This window comes from Procambarus clarkii, chromosome 79 (assembly GCF_040958095.1).
Source record: "Procambarus clarkii isolate CNS0578487 chromosome 79, FALCON_Pclarkii_2.0, whole genome shotgun sequence".
In the NCBI taxonomy this organism is placed as follows: domain Eukaryota; kingdom Metazoa; phylum Arthropoda; class Malacostraca; order Decapoda; family Cambaridae; genus Procambarus; species Procambarus clarkii.
Genome location: NC_091228.1, coordinates 21671843 through 21694482, shown reverse-complemented (window position 1 = coordinate 21694482; position 22640 = coordinate 21671843). Strand labels below are relative to the sequence as shown.

Here is a 22640-nt window from a genome sequence, read left to right as displayed (position 1 = left end):
CATAGTGCTGGGAGCCACATAGTGCTGGGAGCAACATAGTGCTGGGAGCCACATAGTGCTGGGAGCAACATAGTGCTGGGAGCCACATAATGCTGGGAGCCACATAGTGCTGGGAGCAACATAGTGCTGGGAGCCACATAGTGCTGGGAGCCACATAGTGCTGGGAGCCACATAGTGCTGGGAGCCACATAGTGCTGGGAGCCACATAGTGCTGGGAGCCACATAGTGCTGGGAGCCACATAGTGCTGGGAGCCACATAGTGCTGGGAGCCACATAGTGCTGGGAGCCACATAGTACTGGGAGCCACATAGTGCTGGGAGCCACATAGTGCTGGGAGCCACATAGTGCTGGGTGCAACATAGTGCTGGGAGCCACATAGTGCTGGGAGCCACATAGTGCTGGGAGCCACATAGTGCTGGGAGCCACATAGTGCTGGGAGCCACATAGTGCTGGGAGCAACATAGTGCTGGGAGCCTCATAGTGCTGGGAGCCACATAGTGCTGGGAGCCACATAGTGCTGGGAGCCACATAGTGCTGGGAGCCACATAGTGCTGGGAGCCACATAGTGCTGGGAGCTACATAGTGCTGGGAGCCACATAGTGCTGGGAGCCACATAGTGCTGGGAGCCTCATAGTGCTGGGAGCCACATAGTGCTGGGAGCCACATAGTGCTGGGAGCCACATAGTGCTGGGAGCCTCATAGTGCTGGGAGCCACATAGTGCTGGGAGCAACATAGTGCTGGGAGCCTCATAGTTCTGGGAGCCACATAGTGCTGGGAGCCACATAGTGCTGGGAGCCTCATAGTGCTGGGAGCCACATAGGTCTGGGAGCCACATAGTGCTGGGAGCCTCATAGTTTTGGGAGCCACATAGTGCTGGGAGCCACATAGTGCTGGGAGCCTCATAGTGCTGGGAGCCACATAGTGCTGGGAGCAACATAGTGCTGGGAGCCTCATAGTGCTGGGAGCCTCATAGTGCTGGGAGCCACATAGTGCTGGGAGCCACATAGTGCTGGGAGCAACATAGTGCTGGGAGCCACATAGTGCTGGGAGCCACATTGTGCAGGGAGCCACATAGTGCTGGGAGCCACATAGTGCTGGGAGCCACATAGTGCTGGGAGCCACATAGGGGCTGGGAGCCACATAGTGCTGGGAGCCACATAGTGCTGGGAGCCACATAGTGCTGGGAGCCACATATAGAAGACCTTGCAGCCATCGTGTCAGGTGTAAGAGGCAGCTATAATTATATAATTAGGGTGACCTGAAGACGTGAGAGTTATGTAAAAGTGTGAGGTGTGTACACTAACCTGGAGGCACGCCAGGCCCTCACCCAACCACTCGTGCACACAGGCAACCAGCACCCAGGTACCAGGAGATGCAGCAATGGCATGCGGGACCCCCACAATGGGTGCCACCTTTGCTGAAATGCTGAAGAGCCCAGATGCTATGCGCACAGTCAAGGAAGTTGTAATGCAAGCAGTAACCTCCTAGGAGGCAGCTAGATGCACAAGCCAGCTAATGGAAAGGAAAAGAGCTGTAGTAGTGGTAGGTGTGAAGGAACAAGAGGGCTCCACAAGGGAGGAATGGAGGACTAAAGACAAAGCTGCAGTGGCAGGGATATTAAAGGAGATAGGAATGGAAGGGGCTGAACGTGACATAGAACAGTTTTTCCGGATTGGCCAGTACAACAGAGACAAAAAGAGATTGATCAAGGTAGTATTCAAGAGCGAGGACATCAAAGAGGACATCCTAGTAATGAAGAGCAATCTTGAGGTATGCAAGGATCTACAAAGAGGTATATGTTCAGAGGGACATGACCAGAGACGAGATAGCAAGGGCAGCAGATGCAAGGAAAAGGCGCAAGGAGAGGGAAGAGAGCCAGGGAACCTCAGCCTCCAACTCAGCAATCCCAGAGGGGAGTGGGGAACCCTAATCCAGCAACTCAGGAACCCCAGGGGGGAATGCAACACCCCAGTCCACCACCCAATAGGCCCCCCTCCCCTATCCCCCAGCACAAACCTTTCCTTGCCCCTGCATAATGCCCATCATAAAACCCAAATCCTCCCTCTCCCCTTACCCTAAGTATCCCCTGCTTCCCCAGCCCCTGGTCTTCTTCCTGCCCCAAGCAGGCCTGAGGAAGACCTAAACCCTCCATTCCCCACTCCACCTCCCCCTGAACCCCTGGAAACTACCTCACAGGAGGAGGAGCCTACCCAAGTAGCAATGACCATAGAACAACCTCCTACACTTGTAGGGAGTGTGGGTGAAATTGGATATAAGAAAGTGAGCTTTAAGGTAATGTACTCAAACATTGATGGGATTACCAATAAAGCAAATGAACTGGCAGAAAGGGCGCAAAAAGAATACCCTGATGTAATAGGCCTCATGGAAACAAAATTGTCACATCATAACAGATGCTGTGTTTCCAAAGGACTACTATATAGTAAGGAAAGAGAGGGAAGGGAGAGGAGGTGGAGGAGAGGCCCTGCTGATAAGGAAGGACTGGAGTTTTGATGAGATGGAAATTCCGGTCTGTGACGGATTCAGAGATTACATAACAGGAACTATAACAATGGGCGGACCTAAGATAATAGTGGCAGTCATTTACAACCCTCCCCTAAATGACAGAAGACCTAGACAGGAGTTTGATAGGAACAACATGGCAACCAATAATTTAATAGAGAGAGCAGCTTCAGTTGCCTGCAGGAATGGCTCAAGACTCTTAATCATGGGTGATTTCAACCATGGAAAGATAGACTGGGAGAATGGGGACCCACATGGTGGTGCAGATACGTGGCGAGCTAAACTCTTGGAAGTGGCAACAAGGAACTTTCTGAGCCAGCATGTCAAGGAACCCACAAGAGTGAGAGGTAATGCTGAACCAGCTAGACTCGACCTGATATTCACCCTGAATGAGTCAGAAATAAGGGAAGTCAAAGTTGAAGCCCCCATAAGAATGAGTGACCACAGTACACTGACCTTTGAGTACTTGGTGGAGGTAGGGATAACCTATCCAAGGATGGGATCGGAGGTGATGAAAAGACTAAATTACCGAAGAAGAAAATATGACGAGATGAGGAACTTCCTCAGGGGAATACCATGGGAAACAGAACTTAGAGACAAGAATGTGCAGGACATGATGGATTTTGTCACCCAGAAGTGCCAGGAAGCTGCAGACAGGTTTATCCCCGTCCAAAAGGAGAAAAACGAAAAGCAACAGAAAAACCCATGGTTCAACCAGGAATGCAAGGTAGCAAAGCAACTGAGTAAAAGAACTTGGAGAAACTACAGAAATAACAGAACACCAGAGAGCAGGGAGAGATACCAGAGGGCCAGAAATGAGTACCTCAGAGTGAGGAGGGAAGCAGAGAGACAGTATGAAAATGACATAGCGAGTAAAGCCAAGACCCAACCAAAGCTGCTCCACAGCCACATCAGGAGGAAAACAGCAGTGAAGGAACAAGTGATGAAATTGAAAAAAGGGGAGAACAGATACACAGAGAATGACAAGGAGGTGTGTGAAGAACGCAACAAGAGATTCCAGGTCTTCATAATAGAACAAGGAGAAACCCCTGCACTAAATGAGGAGGCAAACCAAGCAACCTTGGAGGAATTTGACCTCACCAGTGATGAGGTCAAAAGGTGTCTGCTGGAGCTGGATGTGACAAAGGCTGTTGTGGCTGACAGAATCTCACCATGGATACTAAAGGGAGGTGCAGAAGCACCAAGTGTGCCACTCTCTATGGTGTATAACAGGTCACTGGAAACAGGAGACCTACCAGAAAGTTGGAAGACAGCTAACGTAGTCCCAATGTACAAGAAGGGTGACTGGCAAGAGGCACTGAACTACAGGCCAGTTTCCTTAACTTGTATACCATGCAAGGTGATGGAGAAGATCGTGAGGAAAAGGCTCGTAGAGCATCTGAAGGGAAATAACTTTGTAACGCACCACCAACATGGGTTCAGGGATGCTAAATCGTGCCTCACAGGTTTACTAGAATTCTATGACCAGGCAACAAAAATTAGGCAGGAAAGGGAAGGGTGGGCAGACTGCATTTTCCTGGACTGCCAGAAAGCCTTTGACACAGTACCCCATAAAAGGCTGTTACAAAAGTTGGAGCAGTAGGCAGGAGTAAAAGGGAAGGTGGTCCAGTGGATAAGAGAGTACTTAAGCAACAGGAAACAGCGAGTAACGGTGAGGGGGGAGACATCAGAGTGGCGAGATGTCACCAGCGGAGTCCCACAGGGCTCAGTACTTGGACCCATCCTGTTTCTAATATATGTAAACGATCTTCCGGAGGGTATAGACTCGTTCCTCTCAATGTTTGCTGATGATGCAAAAATTATGAGAAGAATCAAGACGGATGAAGATAGACAGAGACTACAGGATGACCTGGATAAACTGGAGGAATGATTTAGAAAATGGCTGCTAAAGTTCAACTCAGGAAAGTGTAAGGTGATGAAATTAGGCGAAGGGAGCAGGAGGCTGAACACAAGGTATCATCTGGGAGGTGAAATCCTGCAAGAGTCAAATAGAGAGAAAGATCTGGAGGTTGATATCACACCAAACCTGTCCCCAGAGGCCCACATCAAAAGGATATCATCAGCGGCATATGCTAGACTGGCCAATATAAGAACTGCCTTTAGAAACTTGTGTAAGGAATCGTTCAGGACCCTGTATACCACTTATGTAAGACCAATCCTGGAGTATGCAGCTCCAACCTGGAGTCCATACCTAGTTAAACACAAGACAAAGTTAGAGAAGATTCAGCGGTATGCCACCAGGCTCGTCCCGGAACTGAGAGGAATGAGTTACGAGGAAAGGCTAAAGGAGCTGAACCTCACATCCCTGGAAAACAGAAGAGTAAGGGGAGACATGATAACCACCTACAAAATTCTCAGGGGAATTGACAGGGTGGACAAAGACAAACTCTTCAGCACGGGTGGGACACGAACAAGGGGACACAGGTGGAAACTTAGTACCCAGATGAGCCACAGAGACGTTAGAAAGAATTTTTTCAGTGTCAGAGTAGTTAACGGATGGAATGCACTAGGCAGTGATGTGGTGGAGGCTGACTCCATACACAGTTTCAAGTGTAGATATGATAGAGCCCAGTAGGCTCAGTAATCTGTACACCTGTTGATTGACAGTTGAGAGGCGGGACCAAAGAGCCAGAGCTCAACCCCCGCAAGCACAACTAGGTGAGTACAATTAGGTGAGCACAGCCCAGGATAGTATTGACTATCCTGCCTTGACCCTCAGACCTGCACACATGTTGCACAAAATGTCATGGCAACATGCAACCGTGACGAGTACCATCACGCCTCTAAACAACAGGTTGATGGATCAAGAAGATGAGGAATTGTTAAGAGACCTTCACAGAGCTGTCAACGGCCGCCCATCCTCCCTACCCAGCTGGGAGAGTTCCCACTTCTGGTCACCTTTAAGACGGCAGGACGAGCTGTGAAGGGTCATCACTTGCACCACCAGACCAGATCACTACTGCTACTGCACGCAAAGTGGGACTATTGCACGCAAAGTGAATCACTGGCAGAGTAGGGAGACGGATCTTGCTCACAAGGCAGATGGTAATAGTCAACACATTACAGTCCGGATCATCATAATAGGTGAGTGCCCCCTCAGGCTACCGTACTCCCTACGGTACGCCTGCTAATATCAGACATGGCCAGGGACACAAACTATAGTACGGTACCATCACTGGCTGATGACCTGAGGGTGTTGATGCTAGTAGACAACATTGAGGACCCGACAACCCTTCCCTCTAATGCTGACCAAACACACACACTAGAAACTGAAGAGAAGACGACGTTTCGGTCCGTCCTGACCCAAGTCAATCTCCACTCTAATGTTACTCTGGGCAGCCAACGGGCCGCAGGTAAGAATGACAGCGCCGCATTACGGAAACCAACGGTAAACTTTGTAACGGCAAATCAAATTGTAAACACACAGAAAACGCGATCTAATAACACAATGGAAAGAAAACGCATAATTTGGGAGTAATCACTAAGTAAGACATTCCATATAAGAGGCTCATGTAGGTACTGTCTGGGTACTGTCCAGCTGGTGTAGACAGCTGGGTACTGTCCAGTTGGTGTAGACAGCTGGGTACTGTCCAGTTGGTGTAGACAGCTGGGTACTGTCCAGTTGGTGTAGACAGCTGGGTACTGTCCAGCTGGTGTAGACAGCTGGGTACTGTCCAGTTGGTGTAGACAGCTGGGTACTGTCCAGTTGGTGTAGACAGCTGGGTACTGTCCAGCTGGTGTAGACAGCTGGGTACTGTCCAGCTGGTGTAGGCAGCTGGGTACTGTCCAGCTGGTGTAGACAGCTGGGGTACTGTCCAGCTGGTGTAGACAGCTGGGTACTGTCCAGTTGGTGTAGACAGCTGGGTACTGTCCAGTTGGTGTAGACAGCTGGGTACTGTCCAGTTGGTGTAGACAGCTGGGTACTGTCCAGCTGGTGTAGACAGCTGGGTACTGTCCAGTTGGTGTAGACAGCTGGGTACTGTCCAGCTGGTGTAGACAGCTGGGTACTGTCCAGCTGGTGTAGACAGCTGGGTACTGTCCAGCTGGTGTAGACAGCTGGGTACTGTCCAGCTGGTGTAGACAGCTGGGTACTGTCCAGCTGGTGTAGACAGCTGGGTACTGTCCAGCTGGTGTAGACAGCTGGATACTGTCCAGTTGGTGTAGAAAGCTGGGTACTGTCCAGCTGGTGTAGAAAGCTGGGTCCTGTCCAGCTGGTGTAGACAGCTGGGTACTGTCCAGCTGGTGTAGACAGCTGGGTACTGTCCAGCTGGTGTAGACAGCTGGGTACTGTCCAGTTGGTGTAGACAGCTGGGTACTGTCCAGTTGGTGTAGACAGCTGGGTACTGTCCAGTTGGTGTAGAAAGCTGGGTACTGTCCAGTTGGTGTAGACAGCTGGGTACTGTCCAGTTGGTGTAGACAGCTGGGTACTGTCCAGTTGGTGTAGAAAGCTGGGTACTGTCCAGTTGGTGTAGACAGCTGGGTACTGTCCAGCTGGTGTAGACAGCTGGGTACTGTCCAGTTGGTGTAGACAGCTGGGTACTGTCCAGCTGGTGTAGACAGCTGGGTACTGTCCAGTTGGTGTAGACAGCTGGGTACTGTCCAGTTGGTGTAGACAGCTGGGTACTGTCCAGCTGGTGTAGACAGCTGGGTACTGTCCAGTTGGTGTAGACAGCTGGGTACTGTCCAGCTGGTGTAGACAGCTGGGTACTGTCCAGCTGGTGTAGACAGCTGGGTACTGTCCAGCTGGTGTAGACAGCTGGGTACTGTCCAGCTGGTGTAGACAGCTGGGTACTGTCCAGCTGGTGTAGACAGCTGGGTACTGTCCAGCTGGAGTAGACAGCTGGGTACTGTCCAGTTGGTGTAGACAGCTGGGTACTGTCCAGTTGGTGTAGACAGCTGGGTACTGTCCAGTTGGTGTAGACAGCTGGGTACTGTCCAGCTGGTGTAGACAGCTGGGTACTGTCCAGTTGGTGTAGACAGCTGGGTACTGTCCAGCTGGTGTAGACAGCTGGGTACTGTCCAGTTGGTGTAGAAAGCTGGGTACTGTCCAGTTGGTGTAGACAGCTGGGTACTGTCCAGTTGGTGTAGACAGCTGGGTACTGTCCAGCTGGTGTAGACAGCTGGGTACTGTCCAGCTGGTGTAGACAGCTGGGTACTGTCCAGCTGGTGTAGACAGCTGGGTACTGTCCAGCTGGTGTAGACAGCTGGGTACTGTCCAGCTGGTGTAGACAGCTGGGTACTGTCCAGCTGGTGTAGACAGCTGGGTACTGTCCAGCTGGTGTAGACAGCTGGGTACTGTCCAGCTGGTGTAGACAGCTGGGTACTGTCCAGCTGGTGTAGACAGCTGGGTACTGTCCAGCTGGTGTAGACAGCTGGGTACTGTCCCTCCTGCCTCCCCCTCCCTGTCTCTCCTGCCTCCCCCTCCCTGTCCCTCCTGCCTCCCCCTCCCTGTCCCTCCTGCCTCCCCCTCCCTGTCCCTCCTGCCTCCCCCTCCCTGTCCCTCCTGCCTCCCCCTCCCTGTCCCTCCTGCCTCCCCCCTCCCTGTCCCTCCTGCCTCCCCCTCCCTGTCCCTCCTGCCTCCCCCTCCCTGTCCCTCCTGCCTCCCCCTCCCTGCACCTCCTGCCTCCCCCTCCCTGCACCTCCTGCCTCCCCCTCCCTGCACCTCCTGCCTCCCCCTCCCTGCACCTCCTGCCTCCCCCTCCCTGTCCCTCCTGCCTCCCCCTCCCTGTCCCTCCTGCCTCCCCCCTCCCTGTCCCTCCTGCCTCCCCCTCCCTGTCCCTCCTGCCTCCCCCTCCCTGTCCCTCCTGCCTCCCCCTCCCTGCACCTAATAGTTGATGCTGTGCTCGACTGCTTCAATAAGTACCTGGTAGGAGCAGGCAGGAGACCGCCAATACGGACATTCAGTGTTGTGTCACAACTGCTGGTAAAGTATGGCACGGCGGGCTCTGTGGCTCCGCGCGGGGTGCCAGCAACAATGCCACCCGCAGTGCCAGACGGGCTGAGGGGTAACGAGATGTTTGGTGTCCACATGCTGGAGTATATGCCAGGCACAGCATCACGGGAGGAGGGTAAACGTGCCTATATTGTATGCAAGAACACTACCCCGAAGAGAACAAAAGCGGAGATGCATCAGCACCTGGGGCGTTAAGTGCAAGGTTCCACTCGGGCCCCGTTGGCTGTTTCCTAGCATATCCCACACTCGCGGAGTTCTGAGAGTGTTGATGGTGTGTATATAGTGTGTGATACTGTACGATACTGTACAGTGTGTTAATAAATTGTAAATATACATAAATGTGCATGACACATTGGAAATATGTACAACATATGTGAAGACACTTGTGATGCATGTAACACAGTGTCTTCAGACTGTACGGATGTTCTACTGCCATAATATAGTGTTCGTGTTCATTATACAGTACATAGGACAGGCAAGAAAAAACAAAACAAATGTATTTGGAACTGTGCGCAAAAAAATAAAAAAAACAGCGTTGAATGTAATGGGCGAGTCCCGGAGGCTGTCAGGAGCTATCCAGGCTGAATGAATATGTATAACTTTCTGGCATCAGTCAGTGCTTGAAGTTCTTGCCTACCGGAGACCACAAGCCATAACCTGGCCCCTCTATAGAGGCATGAGGAACAATGGCATACGGAGACCCCCCCCCCCTTATGATTGGGAGCATTCTATGTCTTCCACCGACTGGCACAGGCACCCAGAAAGGTAGGTGCCCCAAAACAAACCTCTATTCTGGTAAACTATTGCGACCGAAGGCCGAACAAGTGGACAGAACTTCCCAAACAAAAATTAGCAAACAAGCATGACGTCATCATGTCGCCGCGCCGCTGTCTGCGCACCCCCCCCCCCACTCCTCGGGCGGGGGAAGGGGGAGCCCGCGACCCAACCTTCAGTTCTGAGGCTGGATGTCAAAAAGCTAGACAAACACCGCTGACCGGAGGGAGGGAGGGAGGGATGCCGGGGAGCCTCCGGGACTCACCCAGAAAATAGCGTTTCATTACATTCAACGCTGGTTGTCTTGGGGGAGCCCCGTCGGCTCCCTGGAGCTACCTCACCACAGATAAGGACAAGAGGGAAGGATCCGGGAGGTGGACGCCACGCACCCTATCATAAAAACAAAGCCACAGACTAAACGAAAGACTTGCCAACGACCCGGGAGACCCGAACCCCAGAACAGGAAGGAGGGAAGTAAGGGAATCCGGGCAAACCAAAACACGTACACAGCCCCAGAGGCCAAGACGCGCAGAGAACAGTGAAAAGCCTCAACCGAACCACAAAAGAAAGCACCCCCGGCCTGACCAACCAAGCAGCAGCCCAAGGACCCCTCAGGAAGCAGCAGACCCAAACCTCACCCGAGAAGAAGGAGACTGCATCATAAGAACAACCTACGACAAGGACCAACAGGACAGAAAAATACGGGCGCAGGAAAGTCTCCGACCCGACCCATTGAGGTCAACACCAACAGGAGACCTGAAAAACAAAATACATCAGAACTGAAGGGATCACGACAATCGAGGAGAAGAAAATAGACCACCTGGGCCGACGACCAGGACAGCACCAGAAGCGCAAAATCAGGCCGGAGGAGAAACAATGCCCAAGACAGCAAGTGGAACAGAGCAGAATGAAAAGCAATACCGAACTCAAGCTGGAGAGGCTCCGCCAGTGCCATCCAACACGAGGCAACAGTACACGGCACCAGAAGATGGTCCTGGATCTATCCCGAAGGGAAAGACAAGACAACCCTATCAGAGACCGAAGAACCCTTTGCAGTGATAGGAACATCAGAAGGACCGCCAGGAAACTACACACCGCCACCGAGTCGAAGCACGCAGGCAGGAGGCAGGAGACCAACAACGAAGCCATCAGCGTCCCCACAAGCGACAAGAACACGAGACAAAACCCCAGACACGAACACTCGAGGGGAACCACGAACCAGCCCCATGCAGGGCTGGACTGATCCGCAAAAAGAGGCGGGGGTTGGACAGGCTGGCCAGGGCGTGGGGTGGACGGACTAGCCAGAGCGTGGAGTGGACGGGCTGGCCAGGGCGTGGTGCGGACGGGTTGGCCAGGGCGTGAGGTGGACGGGCTGGCCAGGGCGTGGGGCAGGACAGGCTGGCCAGGGCATGGGGCAGACTGGCTGGTCAGGGCGTGGTGCAGGCAGGCTGGTCAGGGCGTGGTGCAGACGGGCTGGTCAGGGAGTGGTGCAGAAGGGCTAGTCACCTTACTACCTTGAGGTTACCTTGAGGTGCTTCCGGGGCTTAGCGTCCCCGCAGCCCGGTCGTCGACCAGGCCTCCTGGTTGTTGGACTGATCAACCAGGCTGTTGGACGTGGCTGCTCGCAGCCTGACGTATGAGTCACAGCCTGGTTGGTCAGGTATCCTTTGGAGGTGCTTATCCAGTTCTCTCTTGAACACAGTGAGGGGTCGGCCAGTTATGCCCCTTATGTGTAGCGGAAGCGTGTTGAACAGTCTCGGGCCTCTGATGTTGATAGAGCTCTCTCTCATAGTACCTGTTGCACCTCTGCTTTTTAACGGGGGTATTCTGCACATCCTGCCATGCCTTCTGGTCTCATGTGGTGTTATTTCTGTGTGCAGGTTTGGGACCAGCCCCTCAATTATTTTCCACGTATAGATTATTATGTATCTCTCCCGCCTGCGCTCAAGGGAGTACAGATTTAGGCTCTTTAGTCGGTCCCAATAGTTTAGATGTTTTACTGAGTGGATTCTAGCAGTAAAGGATCTCTGCACGCTCTCCAGGTCAGCAATTTTTCCAGCTTTGAAAGGGGCTGTCATTGTGCAGCAGTACTCCACTCTAGAGAGCACAAGCGTTTTTGAAAAGTATCATCATCGATATAGCATATCTAGTGTGAAAAGTTCTTGTTATCCAACCTGTCATTTTTCTTGCAGTTGTGACAGCTACTTTATTGTGTTCTTTAAAGGTAAGGTCTTCCGACATGAGTACACCCAGATCCTTTACATTGCCTTTTCGTTCTATGTTATGATTTGCCTGAGTTTTGTACGTGGTTTCCGTTTTTATATTTTCATTTTTTCCATAGCGCATGAGCTGGAACTTATCTTCGTTAAACACCATATTATTTTCTGTAGCCCATAGAAAGACCTGATCTACATCTGATTGGAGGTTTGCCGTGTCCTCTATGTTGCCTACTCTCATGAAGATCCTAGTGTCATCTGCAAAGGATGATACAGTGCTATAGGTTGTGTTCTTGTCTATGTCCGATATGAGGATGAGAAAAAGTACTGGAGCAAGCACAGTACCCTGGGGGACTGAGCTCTTCACGGTTGATGGGCTGAATTTTATTTTGTTGACTATTACACATTGGGGGTCTGCTAGTCAGGAAATTGTAGATCCATCTGCCTTTTTTTCCGGTAATTCCTTTTGAACGCATTTTATGTGCAATAACACCATGGTCACATTTATCAAAAGCTTTTGCGGAATCTGTGTAAATTACATCAGCATTTTGTTTGTCTTCCATAGCATCTAATGCCATATCATAGTGGTCCAGCAACTGCGACAGGCAAGAGCGCCCTGTTCTGAAACCATGTTGTCCGGGGTTATGGAGATGCTGTGATTCCATGTATTTTGTGATCTTACTTCTTAGCACTCTCTGAAAGATTTTTATGATGTGCGATGTTAGTGCTATCGGTCTGTAATTTTTTGCCTCTGCCTTATTTCCTCCTTTATGGAGTGGTGCTATCTCTGCTATTTTTAGTATATCAGAAATAACGCCAGTATCTAGGCTTTGTCTCCACAGAATGTGGAGGGCCTACGATAGTGGTTTTTTACAGTTCTTGATGAATATGGAGTTCCAAGAATCCGGGCCTGTCCTGGCCAGGGCGTGTGGTGGACGGGCTGGCCAGGGCATGGGGCAGACGGGCTGGCCAGGGCGTGGAGTGGACGGGCTGGCCAGGGCGTGGGGTGGACGGGCTGGCCAGGGCGTGGTGCAGATGGGCTGGCCAGGGCGTGGGGTGGACGGGCTGGCCAGGGCGTGGGGCTGAGGGAAGTAGTGGAAATGGTCCCAATGACCGACCATTTTAATATTTTCCCGGGTCGGTCATTGGCGCAGGGGTATTTTCAATTGTTTTCCTGCCAGCAGGCAACGCTCTTAGGATGTTTACATTCTTCGTAACATTTATAATCTTAGCTCTTCGAGAAAATATATAATTTTCTAAAAAGGAGTACTGAAAGGCTCCCTCCTTGCCCCTGAAAATTTCGTTCAAGGGGATTAAAAGGCCGGTCCCTGTCATAGCCGAATTACGTTACCTCGGTGACCCTGCACAGACATCGCTAATGGTCAGTGACGTCACCAGCTAGCCGCTCAGTGACCCTGCACAGACATCGCTAATGGTCAATGACATCACCAGGTAGCCGCTCAGTGACCCTGCACAGACATCGCTATTGGTCAATGACATCACTAGCTAGCCGCTCAGTGACCCTGCACAGACATCGCTAATGGTCAGTGACGTCACCAGCTAGCCGCTCAGTGACCCTGCACAGACATCGCTAATGGTCAATGACATCACCAGGTAGCCGCTCAGTGACCCTGCACAGACATCGCTATTGGTCAATGACGTCACTAGCTAGCCGCTCAGTGACCCTGCACAGACATCGCTAATGGTCAGTGACGTCACCAGGTAGCCACTCAGTGACCCTGCACAGACATCGCTAATGGTCAATGACATCACCAGGTAGCCGCTCAGTGACCCTGAGTAGTGTAAACCGGGCCAAGTACGTGCGATTTTGGTTTTTTCCCACGCACGTACTTGGCCCCTGGGTTTTACAAACTTTTTTTCCCACGCACGTACTTGGCCCCTGGGTTTTACGAACTTTTTTTCCCACGCACGTACTTGGCCCCTGGGTTTTACGGACTTTTTTTCCCACGCACGTATTTGGCCCCTGGATTTTACGAACTTTTTTTCCCACGCACGTACTTCGCCCCTGGGTTTTACGAACTTTTTTCCCACGCACGTACTTGGCCCCTGGGTTTTACGAACTTTTTTTCCCACGCACGTATTTGGCCCCTGGATTTTACGAACTTTTTTTTCCAACGCACGTACTTGGCCCCTGGGTTTTACGAACTTTTTTTCCCACGCACGTACTTGGCCCCTGGGTTTTACGAACTTTTTTTCCCACACACTTATTTGGCTCCTGGATTTTACGAACTTTTTTTCCCACGCACGTACTTGGCCCCTGGGTTTTACGAACTTTTTTTCCCACGCACGTACTTGGCCCCTGGGTTTTACGAACTTTTTTCCCATGCACGTACTTGGCCCCTGGGTTTTACGAACTGTTTTCACCATGCCTGTCATTGGCCCCTGCCATTTTCGCTCAAGGGGATTAAACGGCCGCCTCCAGTCATCCCAAAATTTCGTTAGCTCAGTGACCCTGCACAGGCATGTTAAAGGGGATTAAAAAGCCGGTCATTGGCCCCAGGGTTCTCTCAAATTTTCTTTCATAGCCGGTCTTTGGCCCGTGCATGGGTCAGCGGGGTAACGAAAAATACACGGGCCAAAGACCGGCTATGAAAGAAAATTTGAGAAAACCCTGGGGCCAATGACCGGCCTTTTAATCCCCTTTAACATGCCTGTGCAGGGTCACTGAGCTAACGAAATTTTGGGATGACTGGAGGCGGCCGTTTAATCCCCTTGAGCGAAAATGGCAGGGGCCAATGACAGGCATGGTGAAAACAGTTCGTAAAACCCAGGGGCCAAGTACCGGCTTGGGAAAAAAAAAGTTCGTAAAACCCAGGGGCCAAATACGTGCGTGGGAAAAAAAGTTTGTAAAACCCAGGGGCCAAATACGTGCATGGGAAAAAAAGTTCGTAAAACCCAGGGGCCAAGTACGTGCGTGGGAAAAAAAGTTCGTAAAACCCAGGGGCCAAATACGTGCGTGGGAAAAAAAGTTCGTAAAATCCAGGGGCCAAGTACGTGCGTGGGAAAAAAAAGTCCGTAAAACCCAGGGGCCAAATAAGTGCGTGGGAAAAAAGTTCGTAAAACCCAGGGGCCAAATAAGTGCGTGGGAAAAAAAGTTCGTAAAACCCAGGGGCCAAGTACATGCGTGGGAAAAAAAGTTCGTAAAACCCAGGGGCCAAGTACGTGCATGGGAAAAAAGTTCGTAAAACCCAGGGGCCAAGTACGTGCGTGGGAAAAAACCAAAATCGCACGTACTTGGCCCGGTTTACACTACTACCCTGCACAGACATCGCTAATGGTCAGTGACGTCACCAGCTAGCCGCTCAGTGACCCTGCACAGACATCGCTAATGGTCAGTGACGTCACCAGCTAGCCGCTCAGTGACCCTGCACAGACATCGCTAATGGTCAGTGACGTCACCAGCTAGCCGCTCAGTGACCCTGCACAGACATCGCTAATGGTCAGTGACGTCACCAGCTAGCCGCTCAGTGACCCTGCACAGACATCGCTAATGGTCAGTGACGTCACAAGCTAGCCGCTCAGTGACCCTGCACAGACATCACTATTGGTCAGTGACGTCACTAGCTAGCCGCTCAGTGACCCTGCACAGACATCGCTATTGGTCAGTGACGTCACTAGCTAGCCGCTCAGTGACCCTGCACAGACATCGCTATTGGTCAGTGACGTCACTAGCTAGCCGCTCAGTGACCCTGCACAGACATTGCTAATGGTCAATGACGTCACTAGCTAGCCGCTCAGTGACCCTGCACAGACATCGCTATTGGTCAGTGACGTCACTAGCTAGCCGCTCAGTGACCCTGCACAGACATCGCTATTGGTCAGTGACGTCACTTGCTAGCCGCTCAGTGACCCTGCACAGACATTGCTAATGGTCAATGACGTCACCAGGTAGCCGCTCAGTGACTCTGCACAGACATCGCTAATGGTCAATGACGTCACCAGGTAGCCGCTCAGTGACCCTGCACAGACATTGCTAATGGTCAATGACGTCACCAGGTAGCCGCTCAGTGACCCTGCACAGACATCGCTAATGGTCAATGACGTCACCAGGTAGCCGCTCAGTGACCCTGCACAGACATCGCTAATGGTCAATGACGTCACCCAGAGTCTTCATCTTCCTTGTATAAGACCGTTTTCTGTTGTGTTGTATTTATTCCCGACCCTTACTTATCTGGAAGATTTAGTGTCCAACCAAGGATCGTTTATTGAGCATAGAAATGGATGAAATCCACTATCTCTTTGTCACGGCCCAACTGGTGCGTAACCGGGTTCTTTTCTGGTGTTATTAGAATTTGGGAATCCAGCCCCAAGTTAGTAGAGGCTTTCAAGGGATGTGTTCCGTAACGCAAGTTAACTTAAAGGGGGAGGGATACAAATGTTCTGATTTATATATATTATTTCACCACCACCACATAAATAAATAACAATCACACGGGGTTTATAACTACATGAAAATATACAGAGTTGTCTTCCTCTGAAGACACAGGATGCTCCACGGTGCGCACTTTGAGTAGCCCTGGTTCCTTCCTCCGTGGCCCACGATGAATCCTCTTGGCTTCTCTCGGCGAATCTACCCTGGCCACAGGCCAGCCAAATCACAGTCCCACTGGGTGCTCCGTCGTGGAGGCCTTCAACCACAATCCAGCCTGTAGCTGGCAGGTTCCAATCAGCTCCGCTGTGTAGGCCACTCCACGACCGATACTAGGGTTGCGAGCCCTAGGCAGGAGCCTCGTGTGATTCCGCTGATCACTCTCCTCTCTCAGTACCACAGTGGCTAGTCTCTTCCACCAGCCAGCCCCGGATATGGCGATTCCTGATACTGCCACGTTACAGGCAGGCTAACACTCTCAACAGTGTTCGTCCGGGGGTGACTCACAGCTTCTTCAGAGCAAACTCGTGGAGAGGCTTTGGCTGCCTTGGGTAGACTGATCCATCGTCCAATACAGCAGTCCCAGGTTGACTCTGTAATCAGACACGTCATTAGTACTAGGGACGCTCTAGGGCACCTCACTTACAGGCTTAGACACAAACGTCCACCTATCCACTCCATAGATGGCGTTGCTGTCTAAGCGCCACCTCACCAGAGGTCAGCAGCGGCTATGTTACGAGCTGATTAAGATGGGAATCCAGCACCTGTGGCCGGTATATCACGTCCTCACTAGATGGCGTCGTCCATTTGGAGGGGGTTTCGGGAGCGGACTCACAGATGGCGTTGCCGTCACTGCTCCGTGCTACGACGCTGGACTCGGGTCCATAACACCTCCCCACCAAAAGGAATTTGGTTTGGGTTTCTATAAAAGAAAAACAAACCAAATTAGTACGTGGGTACAACTCCAAACGGACTCACATAAACTATGAACTGGAATGGCGAGGATGTCTTGTCCGAAAAACTGTCCTAATGAGAGACTCTGGCATAAAGGAAACTTGCAGATGAAAGGCAATGACCTGCCTGATGTGCCTTCATACATCACTGAGATGTTAATCAGGGGCATAACCATCTCACGTGCCTCGAGTAAGGATCGGTACAGACGCGATCTGGGGTGAATTGACACCTCCCTGTGTCGTGGCACCGTTGATGGCTGGTCACAGACGGCATTTCTTGTGCCGGTCCTTTAGTCCTTCAGGGAGACGGGAACCTGGAATACAGGGGTCTGATAATTTAGAGTGACAGCTATAGTTGTTAAGACAGTACTTACAGCACCACCGTTTACTAGGCCTACACCTAGTCCAAACAGAGCTGCTTGTACAATGAAGATGGTGTTTGCTCTGCCACCGTCAGGTCGACCAACGTTCCGCATAACGCTGCATCCAGGCTCAGCAATCACGCGGGGGGTGTCGACCTGTCGGAAACAGTCACTCATAATGTCATTTCTCATACCTCCTGTATCTACCATCACCTTCCAGGTCCCTTCTTCGACTGCAACACTCACAGTGCACGTCTCTAATCCCTGGGATCTCTTCGCGATGTTTATGGGAGCCATCATCTGTCGGGTTGTCCACTGGTCCTTACTGAGAACACACGAGAAGAAAACAAAATACTGCTAAGAAACATTTGGCTAACTTGGGAATAAGTTTCATGAGCCTGTAATGTCCATAGCCGGCTATATCCATTAGCCTGGTTTGGACCGAAGAGGGCACTAGAACTTCCGCACATACCTCACATACCTCCGACGTCTGGGGAATCTCCGGCTGGTTCAGCATACATTGTACTTTGCCATACCGCAAGTACTCAGGTGCCTTCACTCCAGACTCTGGGGTATCCGTGGGTGTTTGTACACGAGGCCTCTCTTCTCGCTCAGTCGCTTCTGCCACCATAACCTCATGCTTCTTGTCGGGAGAAGAACCAGGAGACTCTGCTAGAATGCTCTCGATCTGTTGGGTAGAGGAAGGATTAGACAAGTTAAGTAGTCCGTCTGCCTGTACCTGGATATTACCATTTCCAGCTGTTACCTCGGACCTTGCTGTTCCGGCTGACTCGTCCACAACCTTGAGATGTTTGTAGTCCCAACCTGTCACCAAGTCGTTGGCTAGTATCACGTCAATCGCAGCTATAGGCAAGGTATCAACTACTACCAACGCACATGTGCCGCTGAAGTCAGGCGAGTCTAGATGTACCGACATTAAGGGGGCAACATACTGCGTCCTAGGAAACCCAGCCAGGACAACCTTTTGTCTCCCGTCCACACTCACTCCCTTGGGAAACGAGTTTCTCACGATCAGGGACTGGGCTGCTCCACTATCTCTGAGCACTACAACTGACCTACCAGTATGATCACTCGATACATACCCGCCTGAAGTGTGAGGGGCAAACAATCTTGGTCCTTCCTGACTAGTCATCAGAGACTGGGTTCCTACTGATGGTGTCACACAGCCCATCAGCATCACCTCCCTACGTGGGCCGCTACCTCTTCTGCCTCGGCACATAGCAGCTACATGCCCTTTCTGCCCACAAGTCCAGCACACCATATTCCTCCTCGGACTACGGTGTTTCAGACTGCTAGGACTCGTCCTTCGAGGGCTACTTGGGGGTGTCTTCACAGCGCTTTGTGGGACGGGTCTTTCTTCTTCCTGACGAGGCTTGCCAAACAGACGTGGGTAATTCCTTGGGACATACTTAGTGGAAGACCTATGTGTCAAGATGTACTCCTCAGCCATGGTGGCTGTTGCACTTAAGGTCTCTACCTGTTGCTCTTCTAAGTACGTCTTCAGATCTCCAGAGAGACAGTCTTTGAAGTCCTCCAACAATATGAGCTGCTCGAGGTCTTCTTTGGTCTCCACCTTCCGAGAGGCACACCACTCTTGGAAAAGCCGTTCCTTGATGGTCGCGAATTCGGTGAACGTGTGCTCCGAGGTCTTTTTCAGGTTCCTGAACTTCTGCCTGTAAGCCTCACGTACCAATTGGTAAGCCATGAGCACTACCTTCTTCACCTTGTAATCGCCGGAGTCATCAAGGGACAACGTGGAGTAGGCGATTTGGGCCTTCCCAGTCAAGACGGACTGTATCATGAAGGCCCAATTCTCCTTTGGCCACTCCAAAGAGGCTGCGACTTTCTCGAAGGCCGCGAAGAACTTTGAAACTTCCTTCTCGTTGAAGGAACGTTGCTGCAGTGATGGCGTTGCCGTCACTGCTCCGTGCTACGACGCTGGACTCGGGTCCATAACACTCTTATTCGTATGAAACAAGGGGGATCAGCACAGAGCGTGAACTATCATGTGTCTCAGCGTTCACTCCTGTTACAGAACTAGTATTTACCCAGGTCTTTTTTTCATAAATCTTAAACTTATCCAATTTATACCCATTGTTTCGTGTTCTGTCTCGTGTTGATACTTTTAATGGGCTATTAATATCCCCCTTTGTCATGTCCATTCTCTCACCCCTCTATCATGTCGCCCATATTTCTTCTTCACCTTTCTAGAGAATGTAATTTAAGCTTTGTCAATCTTTCTTCAAGGATTGTTTATCGAGCATAGGGCAAATAAAAATGAAAACCGCTATTAGCCATGTGTATGAAAACAGACCCCCCCCCCAGGCATGGTGACTTCAATAGGGAGTTCAGTAGTAATCCAAATATAAATGCATGAACATATATGCACGTCTCACATTCGCTCAAAAACATGCCTCCCACACCTTACTGTAGCATATAACAAATCAAAATACTCATTCAGTGCACACAAATATGAACTGCAATGAGTAAAAGCAGCTTAACATGTTTTGAAATAAGGCCTTCTGCAGTTACCTTCATTCTGAGGGCTTCATCCCTAATGCAGTTCCATTTACCAATGAGCGCATAGCTTTTAGCCGGCGGTTTCTAGGAGGTTCATGCACACATTAGTACAATCACTTAATCGCTCTCAATACCTCAACTGTACTCTGTGACATCACAGACGATATTCGGATGCCTATGCTCGTATTTTCGATCATTGCTCATATTTTCTTGACCACACCACACACTAGAAGGTGAAGGGACGACGACGTTTCGGTCCGTCCTGGACCATTCTCAAGTTGATTGTGAATGACGATTCACAATCAACTTGAGAATGGTCCAGGACGGACCGAAACGTCGTCGTCCCTTTACCTTCTAGTGTGTGGTCTGGTCAAGAAAATACGAGCAAAGGCATCCACCCCACGCCCTGGCCAGCCCGTCCACCCCACGCCCTGGCCAGCCCGTCCACCCCACGCCCTGGCCAGCCCGTCTGCCCCACGCCCTGGCCAGCCCGTCTGTCCCACGCCCTGGCCAGCCCGTCCACCCCCGCCCTGGCCAGCCCGTCCACCCCACGCCCTGGCCAGCCCGTCTGCCCCACGCCCTGGCCAGCCCGTCTACCCCACGCCCTGGCCAGCCCGTCCACCCCACGCCCTGGCCAGCCCGTCTGCCCCACGCCCGGGCCAGCCCGTCCACCCCCGCCCTGGCCAGCCCGTCCACCCCCCGCCCTGGCCAGCCCGTCCACCCCACGTCCTGGCCAGCCCGTCTGCCCCACGCCCTGGCCAGCCCGTCCACCCCCGCCCTGGCCAGCCCGTCCACCCCCCCGCCCTGGCCAGCCCGTCCACCCCACGCCCTGGCCAGCCCGTCCACCCCACGCCCTGGCCAGCCCGTCCACCCCACGCCCTGGCCAGCCCGTCCACCCCACGCCCTGGCCAGCCCGTCCACCCCACGCCCTGGCCAGCCCGTCCACCCCACGCCCTGGCCAGCCCGTCCACCCCACGCCCTGGCCAGCCCGTCCACCCCACGCCCTGGCCAGCCCGTCCACCCCACGCCCTGGCCAGCCCGTCCACCCCACGCCCTGGCCAGCCCGTCCACCCCACGCCCTGGCCAGCCCGTCTGCCCCGCGCCCTGGCCAGCCCGTCCACCCCACGCCCTGGCCAGCCCGTCCTCCCCACGCCCTGGCCAGCCCGTCCACCCCACGCCCTGGCCAGCCCGTCCACCCCACGCCCTGGCCAGCCCGTCCACCCCACGCCCTGGCCAGCCCGTCCACCCCACGCCCTGGCCAGCCCGTCTGCCCCACGCCCTGGCCAGCCCGTCTGCCCCACGCCCTGGCCAGCCCGTCCACCCCACGCCCTGTCCGTCAACCATCATCACCGTCAACTATCACCACCGTCAACCATCAGTACCGTCAACCATCACCACCGTCAACCATCACCACCGTCAACCATCACCACCGTCAACCATCACCACCGTCAACCATCACCACCGTCAACTATCACCACCGTCAACCATCACCACCGTCAACCATCACCACCGTCAACCATCACCACCGTCAACCATCACCACCGTCAACCATCACCACCGTCAACCATCACCACCGTCAACCATCACCACCGTCAACTATCACCACCGTCAACCATCACCACCGTCAACCATCACCACCGTCAACCATCACCACCGTCAACCATCACCGTCAACCATCACCACCGTCAACCATCACCACCGTCAACCATCACCACCGTCAACCATCACCACCGTCAACCATCACCACCGTCAACCATCACCACCGTCAACCATCATCACCGTCAACCATCACCACCGTCAACCATCACCACCGTCAACCATCACCGTCAACCATCACCACCGTCAACCATCACCACCGTCAACCATCACCACTGTCAACCATCACCACCATCACCACCGTCACCCATCACCACCGTCAACCATCACCACCGTCAACCATCACCACCGTCAACCATCACCACCGTCAACCATCATCACCGTCAACCATCACCACCGTCAACCATCACCACCGTCAACCATCACCACCGTCAACCATCACCACCGTCAACCATCATCATCGTCAACCATCACCACCGTCAACCATCACCACCGTCAACCATCACCGTCAACTATCACCACCGTCAACCATCAGTACCGTCAACCATCACCACCGTCAACCATCACCACCGTCAACCATCACCGTCAACCATCACCACCGTCAACCATCACCACCGTCAACCATCACCACCGTCAACCATCACCACCGTCAACCATCACCGTCAACCATCACCACCGTCAACCATCACCACCGTCAACCATCACCGTCAACCATCACCACCGTCAACCATCACCACCGTCAACCATCACCACCGTCAACCATCACCACCGTTAACCATCACCACCGTCAACCATCACCACCGTCAACCATCACCACCGTCAACCATCAGCGTCGTCAGTGGTGGTATTGCCACACTGTACTCTCCTAATTGTGCTTGCGGGGGTTGAGCTCTGGCTCTTTGGTCCCGCCTCTCAACTGTCAATCAACTGGTGTACAGGTTCCTGAGCCTACTGGGCTCTATCATATCTACATTTGAAACTGTGTATGGAGTCAGCCTCCACCACATCACTTCCTAATGCATTCCATTTACTAACTACTCTGACACTGAAAAAGTTGTTTCTAACGTTCCTGTGGCTCATGTGGGTACTCAGTTTCCACCTGTGTCCCCTTGTTCGCGTACCACCAGTGTTGAATAGTTTATCCATGTTTACCCCTGTCAATTCCCCGTGAGGATTTGTAGGTAGTGATCATGTCTCCCCTCACTCTTTTGTTTTCCAATGTCGAAAGGCGCATTTCCCGCGGCCTTTCCTCGTAACTCATGCCTCTTAGTTCTGGGACCAGTCTAGTGGCATACCTCTGGACTTTTTCCAGC

The 22640-nt window shown here is 52.4% G+C and overlaps 1 protein-coding gene across 1 annotated transcript in view; it reads right to left on the bottom strand.

Moving 5' to 3' along the window:
• The window catches only part of LOC123764598 (nascent polypeptide-associated complex subunit alpha, muscle-specific form-like), a 34297-nt gene extending 16170 nt beyond the window's left edge, over nt 1-18127 (bottom strand). The window contains exons 1-2 of the mRNA XM_069314707.1: nt 17825-18127; nt 8406-8620 (exon numbers count right to left, since the gene is read on the bottom strand). Coding sequence (XP_069170808.1) covers nt 8406-8620; nt 17825-18127 — 518 coding nt within the window. The remainder of the gene's footprint in view (nt 1-8405; nt 8621-17824) is intronic.
• Nucleotides 18128-22640: the final 4513 nt, after the last annotated feature.